The sequence below is a fragment of the Ahaetulla prasina genome, chromosome 17, assembly GCF_028640845.1.
Source record: "Ahaetulla prasina isolate Xishuangbanna chromosome 17, ASM2864084v1, whole genome shotgun sequence".
NCBI classification, from domain to species: domain Eukaryota; kingdom Metazoa; phylum Chordata; class Lepidosauria; order Squamata; family Colubridae; genus Ahaetulla; species Ahaetulla prasina.
The window spans coordinates 10,580,267-10,594,319 of NC_080555.1; the positions used below are offsets into that span (position 1 = coordinate 10,580,267).

The 14,053-nt window shown below is 46.7% G+C and overlaps 1 protein-coding gene across 1 annotated transcript in view; it reads left to right on the top strand.

Moving 5' to 3' along the window:
- ZFPL1 (zinc finger protein like 1) overlaps window positions 1-14,034 on the top strand; it is an 18,933-nt gene extending 4,899 nt beyond the window's left edge. The window contains exons 3-8 of the mRNA XM_058160626.1: window positions 2,630-2,741; window positions 3,760-3,953; window positions 6,778-6,853; window positions 10,688-10,849; window positions 11,562-11,691; window positions 12,244-14,034. Of these exons, the coding sequence (XP_058016609.1) occupies window positions 2,630-2,741; window positions 3,760-3,953; window positions 6,778-6,853; window positions 10,688-10,849; window positions 11,562-11,691; window positions 12,244-12,427 (858 nt within the window). The 3' untranslated portion in view covers window positions 12,428-14,034. The remainder of the gene's footprint in view (window positions 1-2,629; window positions 2,742-3,759; window positions 3,954-6,777; window positions 6,854-10,687; window positions 10,850-11,561; window positions 11,692-12,243) is intronic.
- Window positions 14,035-14,053: the final 19 nt, after the last annotated feature.

Here is a 14,053-nt window from a genome sequence, read left to right on the forward strand (position 1 = left end):
TCACAAATTTGACATGAACCTCTCTAGGAACTGCATGCGTGCATATTGTGAATTAACTCTATAAACTCGATCCACATCCCAATTCATAAAATCAACACCTCTCCCAAGAAATTCTCCCAACAGTTTAGTCACAACATCTCTCAAGTCTTCTTGGTCCACTTCTTCCAAATTTTGAAACCTAAGGAAATAAGACATTTTATCCATCTGTAGTCCAAGCACAGCATTGCTTGTCGCCTCCCTCTTTTCTGCACTGCCCGCATCTCACCCTCCAGACCTTCCACTTTCTGCTTATTTTCTGCTGAGACTTGTTGAGTATCCTTTAAATCCTTTTGGATAGTCACAATTTCTGCTCTTATTTCATCCAGTTTCTTGTCCATATTAGATAACTTTTCCAGAATTCTCCATTTCTCCAGCAGTTGGTCTCTGACCTTTGCCATTTAAAAAAAATTTTCAAAATCCTCAGGCAAGCACAGTATCCTTATAATTTCCTCCGGATCCACCAGGGGCACTCACAGGAGCAACGAGTCCAGAGTACAGTTAATCAACCAGGAAGTCAAGGGAAGTGATGTCATCAAGATTCTCATAGTGAAGGCGGAAGCTGGACGCCACCATTGTTCCTCAGAGGAGGGGGCCTCAAACCTCCCTCCTAAATTTCTCCATCACCTCTTCTCTCCAGAGCTCCACAAAACCGTAATCTTGTTATTTTAAGTTCTCCTCTCTCCAAAGTGATTCAGATTCTTCCAGTCGCAGGGGAGAAAACCCCCACTCCGGAGTACTCCACCACGCTTGCCGATATTCCCTTCCCTTCTTCATTCCTCAATTCTTCTCCGTTCCCTGTTCACCACCAGGCTGCTGCAATTATAAATCCAAAGCCCCGGTGTCACCGGGCACAGCGGCCCAGGCGACGACCAAAGTAATGGCCGCGGCCTGTGGCCTCCGAACCCCGCCGAGCCTAGGACGCGCCAGCATCGGTCCCCCCAGTCCTGTATATCGGCTGGGAGACCCCTGGCGAGCCGTCCGTGCGGCAGGTGTCCTTTTCGGAACACCTGGCCCCTAAGGGCCTCGGCGGCGGCCGGATTCGGACACTAGAGGCAGGAGAAGCCTTCCAGACGTCCGTTGCCACCGGACACCGGAAGTCGTCTCCGCTTTTGGTTTTCTCAATTACAGTGTACAGGTGAGCCTCGGCTTAACAGTTTGCTTAGCAGCTGCAGAGTTGTGACCAATTTTGAAAAAGGAGACTTAGGTGTTTCCTTGAAAATAAGACCCAACCGGAAAATAAGCCCTAGCATGATTTTTCAAGATGCCCTACCCCCAAAATAAGCCCCAGGTAAGACCATCAGCCAGATGGATGCATTTATTTATTTGTTTGTTTGTTTGTTTGTTTGTTTGTTTGTTTATTTATTTATTTATTTATTTATTTATTTATTTATTTATTTATTTATTTATTTATTTATTTATTATATTTGTATACCGCCCATCTCGGGCGGTTCACAGCCAAAAAAAAACAATAGAAAACATATAATACATATAAAACAACAAAAAAAATAGAAAGTTAAATTCAATTGATGCCCTAAAACTTTTAAATACAAATTTAAAACCCCATTTAGTGCTATATTTCCCCGCAAATAGACGGGCCTTTGTGGCTCTGACTGGTAAGACAGTCTGTTATTAACAGCAGCTGCCTGCAATTACTGCAGGTTCAAGTCCCACCAGGCCCAAGGTTGACTCAGCCTTCCATCCCCTTTATAAGGTAGGTAAAATGAGGACCCAGATTGTTGGGGGCAATAAAGTTGACTTTGTATATAATATACAAATGGATGAAGACTATTGCTTGACATAGTGTAAGCTGCCCTGAGTCTTCGGAGAAGGGCGGGATATAAATGCAAATAAAAAAAAAAGACCTAACTGGTAAATAAGCCCTATTTTGGGGAGCAAAAATGAATATAAGACCCAGTCAAGCGTCCCTTGGTCACGGGCAGTGGTGGGATTCAATTTTTTTTACTGCTGATGCTGTGGGTGTGGCTTGGTGGGCGTGGCAGAGGAAGGATAGTGCAAAATCCCCATTTGATTTTTTTTCCCAATTTTTTTCCCCCCTCTGTGTTAGATTGTGATTGTTGCAAATCACCTTAAAAACTGAAATAAGAGGGTCTTCCCATTCTATGACATAAACAGGCTCCCCTTCTCCCCCCCCCCAATTTCTACTCGCTGCCCGTCACACCCATTTATTTATTTATTTATTTATTTATTTGTGGGGGCTCCTATCCTGTGGAACGAACTTCCCCCTGGACTTCGACAACTATCTGACCTTAGGACCTTTCGCCGCGAACTTAAAACCTATTTATTCCGCCTTGCTAGACAGGCTTGATTTTTAAAACTTTTAATTTGATTTTATGGGTTTGAAATTTCTGTCAATTTTATAGGGCGTTATTACATTTTAAATTTGGCCATTTGAATAAGTTTTTTAAGGGTTGTTTTTTAGTATTGTATGTATTGTTTCTTTTGTATTTTATTTTGGCTGTTCACCGCCCTGAGTCCTTCGGGAGAAGGGCGGTATACAAATTAAAATATTATTATTATTATTATTTATTTATTTATTTATTTATTTTCCTGTTTTGTTTGTTCTTTTCAGTGCATCGTCCAGTCGTACCTGCAGTGGCTTCAAGACAGCGATTACAATCCCAACTGCCGGTTGTGTAACGCGCTTCTTTCCAACAAAGAGACAGTTCGGCTTGTGTGTTACGGTCAGTAGAAAACTCTCTGGGCATTGCGCCAGGGAGGCTTCCCCCTACTGTGGCCCCCCAAAACGCTATTTGGGACAGGGGACCCGTCAGCTGAAGAACGTCCCAAAGGTGCTTTTTGTTGTGACCCAGGCCCAAGTAGGTAGTAAGAAACTCAGTCAGTGAAAAAACAAACTTTATTCGAACAGCTGAGAATGACTTCATTCCTAGAGTAGTTGAACTAAATTAAAGCAAATTCCTCCCAACACCTTGGTCCAATTAGGCAAACTGCCAAACGTTCAGAAGACAAAATGATACAAAATAAATGCAACAAGACAAAGCTATCAACGTTGTTTTCCGGCAAAGAGCCCAAACGCCTTTGCTGGTCTTTTAAGCCTTATGGGAGGGGCCAGTCATCTCCCGAGTCGTCCTTTTAGCTTGAGCTGCTCTTGCCTTCTGGCAGCTCTTCTCATGCGTGCATTAGGAACAGGCTCCTCCTGTTCCTCTGCCTCACTACTATTGGTCTCTGAAGGCTCTGGAGTTCGCACCTTACTCCCCGATGGCCCTGGCCTCACCTCAGCCTCCGACAGCTGGTCCTTTGCATCCTTTTACAACCAAGTCCATATTTTGGACAGTGAGGAATGCTGGTTCGGAAGAGGGGCCAAAATCTATATAAAAATTGAACAGCCCTTAGTAATTAGCAATTAGTAGACCGGTGCCTCTATTTTTAAAGAAGGTAGACCGATGCGCTCCCAAGTTTTGTATACTTTATTATTTTTATTATTTATTATTATTGGCCATGCCCATTCAGTCACCTGACCACCAAGCCATGCCCACCAATTAAGCCACGCCCACAGAACCGGTAGGGAAAATTTTTAGATTTCACCCCTGGGCGAGGGAGTGCGTAGGGTTCATAATTGCAGCAGGTGTCACGCTTCCATTGTATTATGCGCTTTCGACGCGCGATGACAGAACGGTTAGCCATCACTGGCATAGTGCCTCCAAGGCAGGATTTTGTTTTAACATCTCCTCTTCCTTCCAGATCTCTTTCACTGGTCCTGCCTCAATGAGATGGCCCACCAGCTGCCACAGAACACGGCCCCCGCCGGCTACCAGTGTCCCTCTTGCCAGGGTCCGGTCTTCCCTCCCACCAATTTGGTCAGTCCGGTGGCGTCCGCCCTCCGAGAGAAGCTCTCCACCGTCAACTGGGCTCGGGCCGGACTCCGGCTTCCCCTGGTAAGAAATTTAAGTCCTGCCATCATTGGGCTCCTTCATGAGCAATTTTTCACACCACCAGATAACACCAATATCTCAGGGGCTGCCCCAAAGAAGCGGGAGTCAAGCTATTCTCCAAAGCACCTGAGGGTAGAACAAGAAGCAATGGGTGGAAACTGATCAAGGAAAGAAGCAACTTAGAACTAAGGAGAAATTTCTGACAGTGAGAACAATTAATCAGTGGAACAACTTGCCTCCAGAAGTTGTAAATGCTCCAATACTGGAAGTTTTTAAGAAGAAATTGGATAACCATTTGTCTGAAGTAGTGTAGGGTTTCCTGCCTAGGCAGTGGGTTGGACTAGAAGATCTCCAAGATCCCTCCCAACTCGGTTAGTCTATTCTATTCAGGTCTAGTTAAACCTTTAATCTGCTTTAAAATGAATCCAGATTGGGGTTTGTTTTTCCAGCAGTTGAGAGCCTCAGGAAACGTAACAGTAACAGAGTTGGAAGGGACCTTGGAGGTCATTTAGTCCAACCCCTTGCTCAGACAGGAGACCTATCCAAGGGATTCAAACCACCGAACTGCCGACCTTTCTGAGTGACAAGCTGAGCGTCTTAGCCACTGAGCTACCTAGCTAGCTGATGGACGGATCTCCATTGTCAGAGATTTGGATTTGAGACCAAGGTTTCCAGCCTTTGATTTTGTCCATATTTTTTTTTTGAAAAAAAGCTATTTTTGTTTAAAAATAATAATCCCTGCAGGCAACCTCCCTATAATTACTTGGCGGCTTCAGTCTTGGTCAGGCACCATGGTACATTAAAAGAGAGGTTTTGCGGGACCTTTCGCAGATAATTCAGTTGTTCATAGGGACCTAAGAGGTCATATAGGCCAGCCCCCTTCAGTACACATATACACTAAATCACCTTGGGTATGGAACGGCTTTCCAGCCTTGGTTTGGAAACCTCCTGCAAGGCCGAGCCTATCCCTGTTCTGTTATGAGCCGTGGTGGCGCAGTGGTTAGAATGCGGCATTGCAGGCTACTTTTGCCGACTGCCAGCAGTTTGATCCTGACCGGCTCAAGGTCGACTCAGCCTTCCGTCCTTCCGTGGTCAGTAAATGAGGACCCAGATTATTGAGGGCAAAAGGCTGACTCTGTAAAACGCTTATGTTGTGCCTCGCCCGCCCCCCTCTCCGCAGCCGGGCCCCTCCCATCTCCTACTATCTCAGCCAGAGACTGATAATGAAGACGAATGGCCTGGCATATCTCCAGCCCCCAGTCCTGGCACCATGCCCGGACAGACTGAGCAAATAAACCTCCCCCCCCACAGCGTGTGAGCAAGAAGCCAGCCACGAGCTAGAATTGTCGGCAGCTGACAAAACGTGGACAGATCCCCGCTTCCGGAGAATGGAGAGGTGACGTCAGCAAAAGGAAGGGAGGGGCAGGCCTGGATAAGTGCTGAGTCATGGAGCCACACCCCATGGCCTATATAAAGGATCTGCTTTCTGGCATTCCTTGAGTCAGACAAAGTCTAATCTGGTTGCTGAAGTCACACCTTGGATTCCTGCCTGCCCTGAGGACTCTGACAGGACTTTGGCAAAGCTGCAGAGACTTCGTGGCCACGCTTGACACAGACTTTCCAGACCCGGCCGTCAGAGGAGGAGTGGGACACGACGGCTTAGAGAGGGCTGTGAACCACTGTGAAGTGGTATATAAGTCTTAAGGGTTAGCTTACCCCTTCCCGCCCTGCCCCTTCCAGGAATCCCCACATGCCCCACTTTGGCTCCGAGGTAAGTTATTCAATCTCTTCTTGAAAAACTCCAGTGTTAAGGAAGGAAGGAAGGAAAGAATAATTGAGTTGGAAGGGATGTTGGAGATCTTCTAGTCCAGCCTCCTGCTTAGGCAGGAAACCCTACACCATTTCTGACAGATGGCAGTCCAGTCTCTTCTGGAAAGACTCCAGGGATGGGGGGAAAAAAGAGATTTTGAAAGGAAGCAAACCGCGCTTAACCACCGCCCTGCTTAGCGACGGAAATTTGAGATGACAACTGGTGGACGTGGTGGCCCAGTGGTTAAGATGCTGGGCTTGTCGACCGCAAGGTCGGCAGTTCAGCGGTTCGAATCCCTCGTGCTGCCGCGTAACGGGTTGAGCTCCCGTGACTTGTCCCGGCTTCTGCCAACCTAGCAGTTCGAAAGCACGTTTAAAAAAAAAAATGCAAGTAGAAAAAACAGGGACCACCTTTGGTGGGAAGGGAAGAGCGTTCCGTGCGCCTTTGGCGTTGAGTCATGCCGGCCACATGACCACGGAGACGTCTTCGGACAGCGCTGGCTCTTCGGCTTTGAAACGGAGATGAGCACCGCCCCCTAGAGTCGGGAACGACTAACAGATATGTGCAAGGAGAACCTTTACCTTTACCTTTAAGCTGCCTTAGACTTACCTTAAACTAAGACAGGTGGCCAACAAATTTTATAAACAAGCAAACAAACATGTCCAGAATACTTCTAAGACAGGAGTCCCCAACCCATGGGCTGCAGCCATGGGGCCATGCAAGTGGCTGGCCGGTGCAAGTGCCCCACTTGCGCAGGAGCCTCATGGCGGGCACTTGTGGCCCCACCCGTCTGAACGTCGCTGCAAATGTGGCAGGTGCTTGCACAGGTGCACCTGTCCTTTCTGCAAAATCATCCCCTCTGCCCCCCCCTCCAGGCCCCCAATCCGAGAAGGATGGAGAACTCGGCTCTTAAAGAGTCCGATCAAATCACCCGTCACTTTTGACGTTCATTCCGGATCCCTTCAGATTATTAACCCGGATTTTTATTTCTGCTTTTTTTTTTTTTTTCCTGCTCAGATTGATGAAACAGAAGTGACTCAGGAGGTGGATACTCACAACGCCTCGGACTGCAGCGACTGGTCCAGTTTCACAGGTGAGTATGGGAGCTCAGGTGAGCTTTTCTCCACGGTAGCAGTTTTTAAGAGGAGGGGACTTCAACTCCCAGAATTCCCCAGCCGGCTGGGGAATTCTGGGAATGGAAGTCCCCTCCTCTTAAAAACTTCTACGATGGAGAAAGAGTGTGAAGAGCTGGATGAGGATGGCCTTGGCAATGGAAATCGTTTTTGAGTGTTCTATTTTTTTTATTGAAAAAGTTTTACAAAGACAAAAATTTTAATCCATTGTTCCCCCCCCACTTCCCTCCTCCCTCCTCCTTCTCCCCCCTCCCCCCCGAGACTTCCCAGAACAAAATGCAGGGTGTAACAATTTTCAATCAGAAGCTAAAATACCACAAAAATCTGACTCATATCCACGCTCTTCCAACACCCCCTTAACTCCCTTTTCCTATTTAAACATATACATTAATATGTGCCATTCATAACATTATTCATAGACTATAACCCCATAATCCCTTGCAGGGTGGAGTCTGGGCAGCTAAATGGAGCTGAGTGTTTACTGGCTGGATGCCCTTCCTGTCGCCAGTGCAGAGTTTTTTTCAGCAAATAATATTCTCATTGTGCCCAGAGAGAGAGAAAAATACACTGCCTCTACCTAGGATCAAACTCACAGCCTCTTGATTGTGAGGCGAGAGCGCCACCACACTACTCTAGAACCTACCACCTTATCCCTGGTGTAATTCCCTCAGGAGTGCAAGCCACAAATCTCATTTAAGTGGAGACCCGCCGTCCTTTTTTGTGCCTTAGAAGCATCTGTATTTCAAAATATAGGGGGAGAAGATTATTCCACACGTCGGGGTGAGTTTTTCATCCATCTTTCTTATAAGCAAAAAAAAAAACCCCTTAAATTCCCTTTCAAGTCTTATTTGAAAATAAAAGCAAACATCTTTGTACTTGAAATACCTCCAAAGCCCCTCCCCCCTTTTTTTTACAGTGCACTAAATTGGAAATAAATTGGAATGATTCATTGAAATTGGTCAATGAATGATTCCTCAAATGCTTTGCATTTGCTCATTGAATCATAAATTAATCAGAATACAGTTGGAAGGGACCTTGTGTTGTGGCCCGTTGGCAGAGTCCGACAGTGAGGAGGTTGGGGAGGAACTTGGGCCAGTCCTGGGGTCTGGGGAAAGCTCGGATGAGGGCTCTGCATCAGAGCCCAAGAGGGAGATAGATAGCACTGAGGCAGAGGAACAGCTAGAGCCCGTTCCCAGTGTGCGCATCCGCAGAGCTGCCAGAAGACAAGAACAAAAGCAGGGTCGACTCAGGAGTAACGCCACACCTTGGAGGGGATTGGCCCCTCCCATAGGAAACAAAAGAGGAGCGAACGGGGAGGGGGCTTTTGCAGGAAACAATTCGTTCGGTCGGCCGTTTCAAGAGTGGGAAGATCTGTCCGTGAATCCCAGAGACTCTGTGCCAAGTTTTGCCTTGCCCTGCGTTTGGAAACTATTGACGTGGCAGCTTCCCAAGCGAGATAAGGTCTGTGTTGATAAACATTCCTTTGAAAGACTGTTTGCCAAGCCTTGCTGACTGTGAATGAAAGGAATTCACAGTTGTGTCAATAAAAGGGGTTTTGCCGTGACCAAGACTCTGCTGCCTGCTTTTTAAGGGAGCCTAGGTCAGAACATCTTGGAGGTCATCTAGTCCAGGGGTCTCCAACCTTGGCAACTTTAAGACTTGTGGACTTCAACTCCCAGAGTTGTAGCTTTGCTGGCTGAGGAATTCTGGGAGTTGGAGTCCACAAGTCCACCACCACCCGTCGTCCAAGTCTGTGTGATTACAACTAATCTTGCTTAACATATTGTGAAAACAGTCACTCTAGAACAGGGGTCTCCACCAACCGCCCCACCCCCCAGGCTCTGGTCCGGTACTGGGCCACGCAAGCGGCAGATACACGCAGCTTCGTTTGAGCGAGCGGCAGACACTCACGCGTGTGCAGGAAGCTCCATTTGCACGAGCGAATCAACCCAGGACCTAAATGAAACTGGTTTGATCGGAGATAATAGATTAGGCAGCTTTATAAGAGACTTGGAAACCGCTTGTGGACTTTCCAGATTGCTAAATATAATAATGGAGGGTTAACGGAAGGATTTGAAGATTAGTGTCATGTTTAGCTCAATCTGTTGACTGATTTTTCTTCTTTTTCCGTGTGTGTATGTGTATCTATCATCTACCCATCCATATCTATCATTATCTATCACTATATATCATCTATCATTATCTATTTCTAGATCTAGATCTATCTCTCATCTATCTATATCATCTATCTTATCATTCTCAATCCATCTATCATTTTCTATCTCTAGATCTCTAGTTCTATCATCTTTCATCTATAGCTATCCATCTGTCTATCATTAATCTCTAGATCTATTTATATCATCTATCATCATCTATCATTATCTATATCTATCCATCTTTCTATCATTATCTATCTCTATATCCCTAGATCTATCTTATCATTATCAATCATCTATCAACCATATCTATCATCTATCATTCTATCTCTAGATCTATCATTATCTTATCATCTATATCTATCATCCATCTGTCTATCATTATCTATCATTCTCTTTATCCATCTATCATTATCTTATCATCTATCTTTCTATCATTATCTATCATCTATCTATATCTATCCAAGACAAATTCCTTGTGTGTCCAATCACACTTGGCCAATAAAAAAATTCTATTCTATTTCTATTTCTATTATCTCTCTCTAGATCTCTAGTTCTACCTATCATCTATCATCTATATCTATCCATCTTTCTATCATTATCTATCTATTATCTATCTACTATATCTATTATCTATCATTATCTCTATCTATCATCTATTTATCATCTATCATCATCTATCTACCATATCTATCATCTATCTTTCTATCATTATCTATCATCTATCATTATCTATATCATCTTATCTATGTCTATCATTTCGTCTATGTAGCTATCTATCATTATCATCTACCTACCTACCTACCTACCTAAATTATTATTATTTATTTATTTATTTATTCATATTTATATACCGCCCTATCTCCCTAAGGACTCAGGGCGGTTCACAGGCAAAATAAAAATACATATAGGATACAAAATAAAACATCAGATTAAAAAACTTACTCAACATACCCCAAAAGTTAAAATTAACAATATACACAATAAAACCCAGTTAAAACCCATATAAATTTAAAACCTAGTCCAGTCCTGCGCAGATGAATAAATATGTTTTAAGCTCGCGGCGGAAGGTCCGGAGGTCCGGAAGTTGACGAAGTCCTGGGGGGAGTTCGTTCCAGATAAATAAATAAATAATAAAAAGGGGGAGGAGAATGTATTGCTGTTTCTTTGCTTTCAGCCCTTAGCCAGGGGTAGATCCTACAAGTTAAATATTATAGACTTAATCATCACTTTTCCCTCTCTTTTTTTGTACACTATATTTTGTTGTTCTTGTTCTTGTTGTTAGGGTTGGATGTATGTTTTTGTTTTGTTTCCTTTTGTCCGTTTGTTTTACTGTTCTTCATTTTATCCTCTACAATAAAACAATACGTTAAAATTAAAAAAACAAAAACAAAACACCCAGTCACAATCAGGCTAAGGTTATATATCTTACTTTATTGATTCATACACTGATTTAAATGCTGCCTGCTCACTGGCTGAGCAGCCTACAAAAAATTGCAGACAGTCCTCTAATTCCCAGAAAAAAAAACTTTTTAACACCTCTAACAGCAAGCGCTAAATGCTAAACGCCTCAAAAAAACAGCAACCCACTTCTCACTGGAGCTCAAGCTTTTTCTTCCTCTTCCCCCCCCTCCCCAGTCTTAAATTCAGAAGAAGCTGCCCCACAGAATTCAGCCTCCCCCTTCGCCTACAATGCAAGTTGCAACTTTGAGTCCCCGCAGCAACAGCAGCAACAGCAGCAGAACCTGAAGAACGGCGGAGTGGCAGACCAACACACAATCGTCAGCATAAGTGATGGAGGTAGAGACATTCTCACGATCAATGCAGGTCGGCAGCTGCGTTTGGGGCGTGACAGAGGGAGATACATTGAATTGGGGGGCAGGTGTTGTGACCTTCTCCCCTTCAGAAATCCCAATGAACGTTGGCGTGTTTTGGCGATCTTTGATCATTGGAAGAATCCTTGCTTGAAAATCCGGGTGCCTTTATTTGATAAAAGTATTGGATAAATCCTTTTTTTTTTTTAATCACCCGAAACCCCAAAAACTCCTTTTAGACTCGAGTGAAAAAAATCTTAATACAAGTTCATAAGGACTTTGGAGAGTTGGTTTTTTTTTTTCCATTTCTACTTGTAATTTCTCTGGGAGAAAAACCCCTAAAATAAAGAGCAAGGAGAATAAAGCATTAAATACCTCCGTGCTGTTGCTGGCTTGCCAATATCCTATAGAAGGGCAAGGAAGAAGAATTTTAAGCATTATATGGGCCAGTTTGCATAATGGGGGGGGGGATTGTCCAGTACGCAGCTTCCTTTCCCAGACCGTTTCCCCGCCCCCCTTTTCCTTATACCATCATGATTCATAACGTCGCGTTTACATGATACCGCTGTACTTGGTTTCGTATAATCGATTATGCAAAATTTCTCCAGCGAAACTCACGAGTTTCATGGGGAGGGGGGGCTATTTCTGCCCACCTCACCCCAGTGGGGGCGGGGCTTCCCTTCTCTCTTTCCCTGCAGCCTCCTCATCGCGGAAAATTTACGACACCCGGGAAGCCGGCGTCGGCCAGGACTCGAGCACCACCATCGACTTCGACGAGGACAAATACCGCCGGAGGCCAACGCTCAGCTGGCTCGCCCAGCTGCTCAAGTGAGTCCCCCCGAGAAACGACTTCCCGGCTTTGGTTTGGGGAAGCCGGCTCTCCTCCGAGAGAGGCCGGCGGTAGAGAGCAGCAAGCAGAGATTGGAGAGGGGCCAAGAGCGAAGGGGAGGAAAACGTCACAAAACGAAGCGGGAGGGCTCGTTTCCTCGAGAGGTCCTCTCGGTTTTGCACGAGCTGTTCACGGGCCTGGGGGGTGGGAAACAACGCTCTTTTCCAAGCGCGGTGCCAAACTCCGCCTGGCTTCCAAGCCAGGTTTGAATGTCTGTGGAGACGGGAACTGGACTTCCTTGGTTTGCTTTCTTGAAAAAGTTTCACTTCTCATCCAGAACCGAAGCAGGTTCGTGGATTCTCTCCTAGCAGTTTCCTCATTCCTCCCCCCGCGCCCATTTTTAAAAGCTCTCCTTGGCGCAGGATCCGGCTTGTGGGATCTCACGGCAAGCCAGCCAACGGTTCGAAAGCACCCCCCAGAAGGCAAAAATCCAATTCAGAATCTCGAAAGGCGGAGCGGCGGCTTAACCTTCTCTTTCGTTCCGCCGGCAGGAACCGCTTCGGCACCCGAAAGCAGCCACGGTCTTTAATGCAGCGGTTCGTCATCTTCCTTCTGATCGGCGGGATCGGCTTCCTGACGCTCGTCATCGTCATGATGAAACTCGGCCGGGCCTCGGCCGACAACGACCCCAGCCTGGACCCCAAGTTCAACCCTCACATCCGAGTGGGACAGTAGTTGAGTTAGGGGGCGCGGCCTCTCCTTTGTCGCGTGGGCCCCGTATACCCCCACTCTCGGCTCTTCCTCTTGGCAGAATTGCACCCTGGAGGAAGGGAAGGGAGGGAAGGAGGGCGGCCTTGGGGTTGCAACTACCGGGTGTTGTCTCCGTGAACTTCCCAGCCTGGACAGACAAGGTTGTTGGGACACCTTTGAAGCCTGGATGAAGGTATGCGAGTTAAAAGACGGCCCATCTCTTTCTCCTCCTCCTCCACCTCCTCTTCCTTCTCCTCCTCCTCCTCCTCCTCCCCGCAGTCCGATGGGAATTGCAAACGGCCAATTTTCGTCGCCAGCTTTATGCAGAAAGTGCTGGTGGGCCGTTGAGGGACAGGATTGAACTGGCAATTTTTAAAGAGAGCAACGCCTCCCCTTCCGGTTTTCTTCTCTCGCTGCGACTCTTTGTCGGTGGGTGGGCCAAAGGGGTCCCTGTGTCCCCCTTCTCACAACCCGGGTTCCGCTCGAGCTCGGCAGACGCGATGAGGCCCTGTGGGGGGTGATGGGGGGGCTTTCCTCAAGGTCAAAGGGTTTCCCTGAAGTTCCTTTGAGACGGGAGGGATCGGCTGGGGATTGGGAATGGCCTGTTGCCTTCCCCACCTTTAGCAGTTTTTATAAAAGAATATGGTCAAGTTTGGGGATTTCTCCCCCAAGTCCTATCCTAAATCTATTTCGATGCTTCCACACAAGCTACCCTTGGTTGCAGGAACACCGCAGCTCCATCCGCCCCCAAATGAGCTCTTGTCTTAAGGTGAAGCAACATCTGTTTGCATCCTGCTTCCCTTAACACGGCTAGTTTCCAGCCCCTCGCCGCCACTTTCCTTCAAGTTACCTGCTAGATATGGGATGCCGGCTGTCTCGGGGAACCCCATGATGTGTGTCTTCGAGGCCCTCGGGCTTGGGGGCCCATTCCGTTAGGACCAAAAGCTGCCTCCACAGCCTTTCTATGCAATCCAGAGTCCAGGATTTGATATGCAGTCGGTTGAAGTGCTGCGGAGATGAGAAGGCGGCGGCTCCTCGGTGCTTACGAATCGCATTCTCTAATAGCCCAGGCGCTACGCATCCCCCAAAAAGAAGAAGGCCATTATTAACTTATGCCCCACTCTTCCTTGTCCTCTCGGGTTCCAGACAACCTTCTGCCTTCCGGGTTCCACCTCTGAAAAAAAAATCTCCACTCCATCTAGACATTCCTTTCTCCAGAAGGGTGCCGTCAACTTTGTCTTCTCCAGAACCACTTTTCCCCTTTCTCACGGCGTTGGCAGATTTGGTGGGCCCCGAAAGCGCCAGTCCCGATCCATTTTGTGGGGGAGGGGGGCACCCAGTGGAGGAAAGGTTTCTCACTCATCCCCAGATGTCCGATCAAGAAGGGTGAGGCAGGAGCCCCACCTCCCGGCCCACCATCCTTCGCAGGAGAAGCTTTTGGGCTGGTGGAACGACGGTAAATGACCTGCAAACGTTTATTTCTTGCCTCCGTGTTCTTCGGCTGTAGGGCGGTGAGAGTGCAAAACTCTGGCACATTGAAGCAATAGAGACATTTGTTAATATTCTATTAAACTCTCGTGGCTAATCCTAAAGGCTGGTGGTTACTCCTTC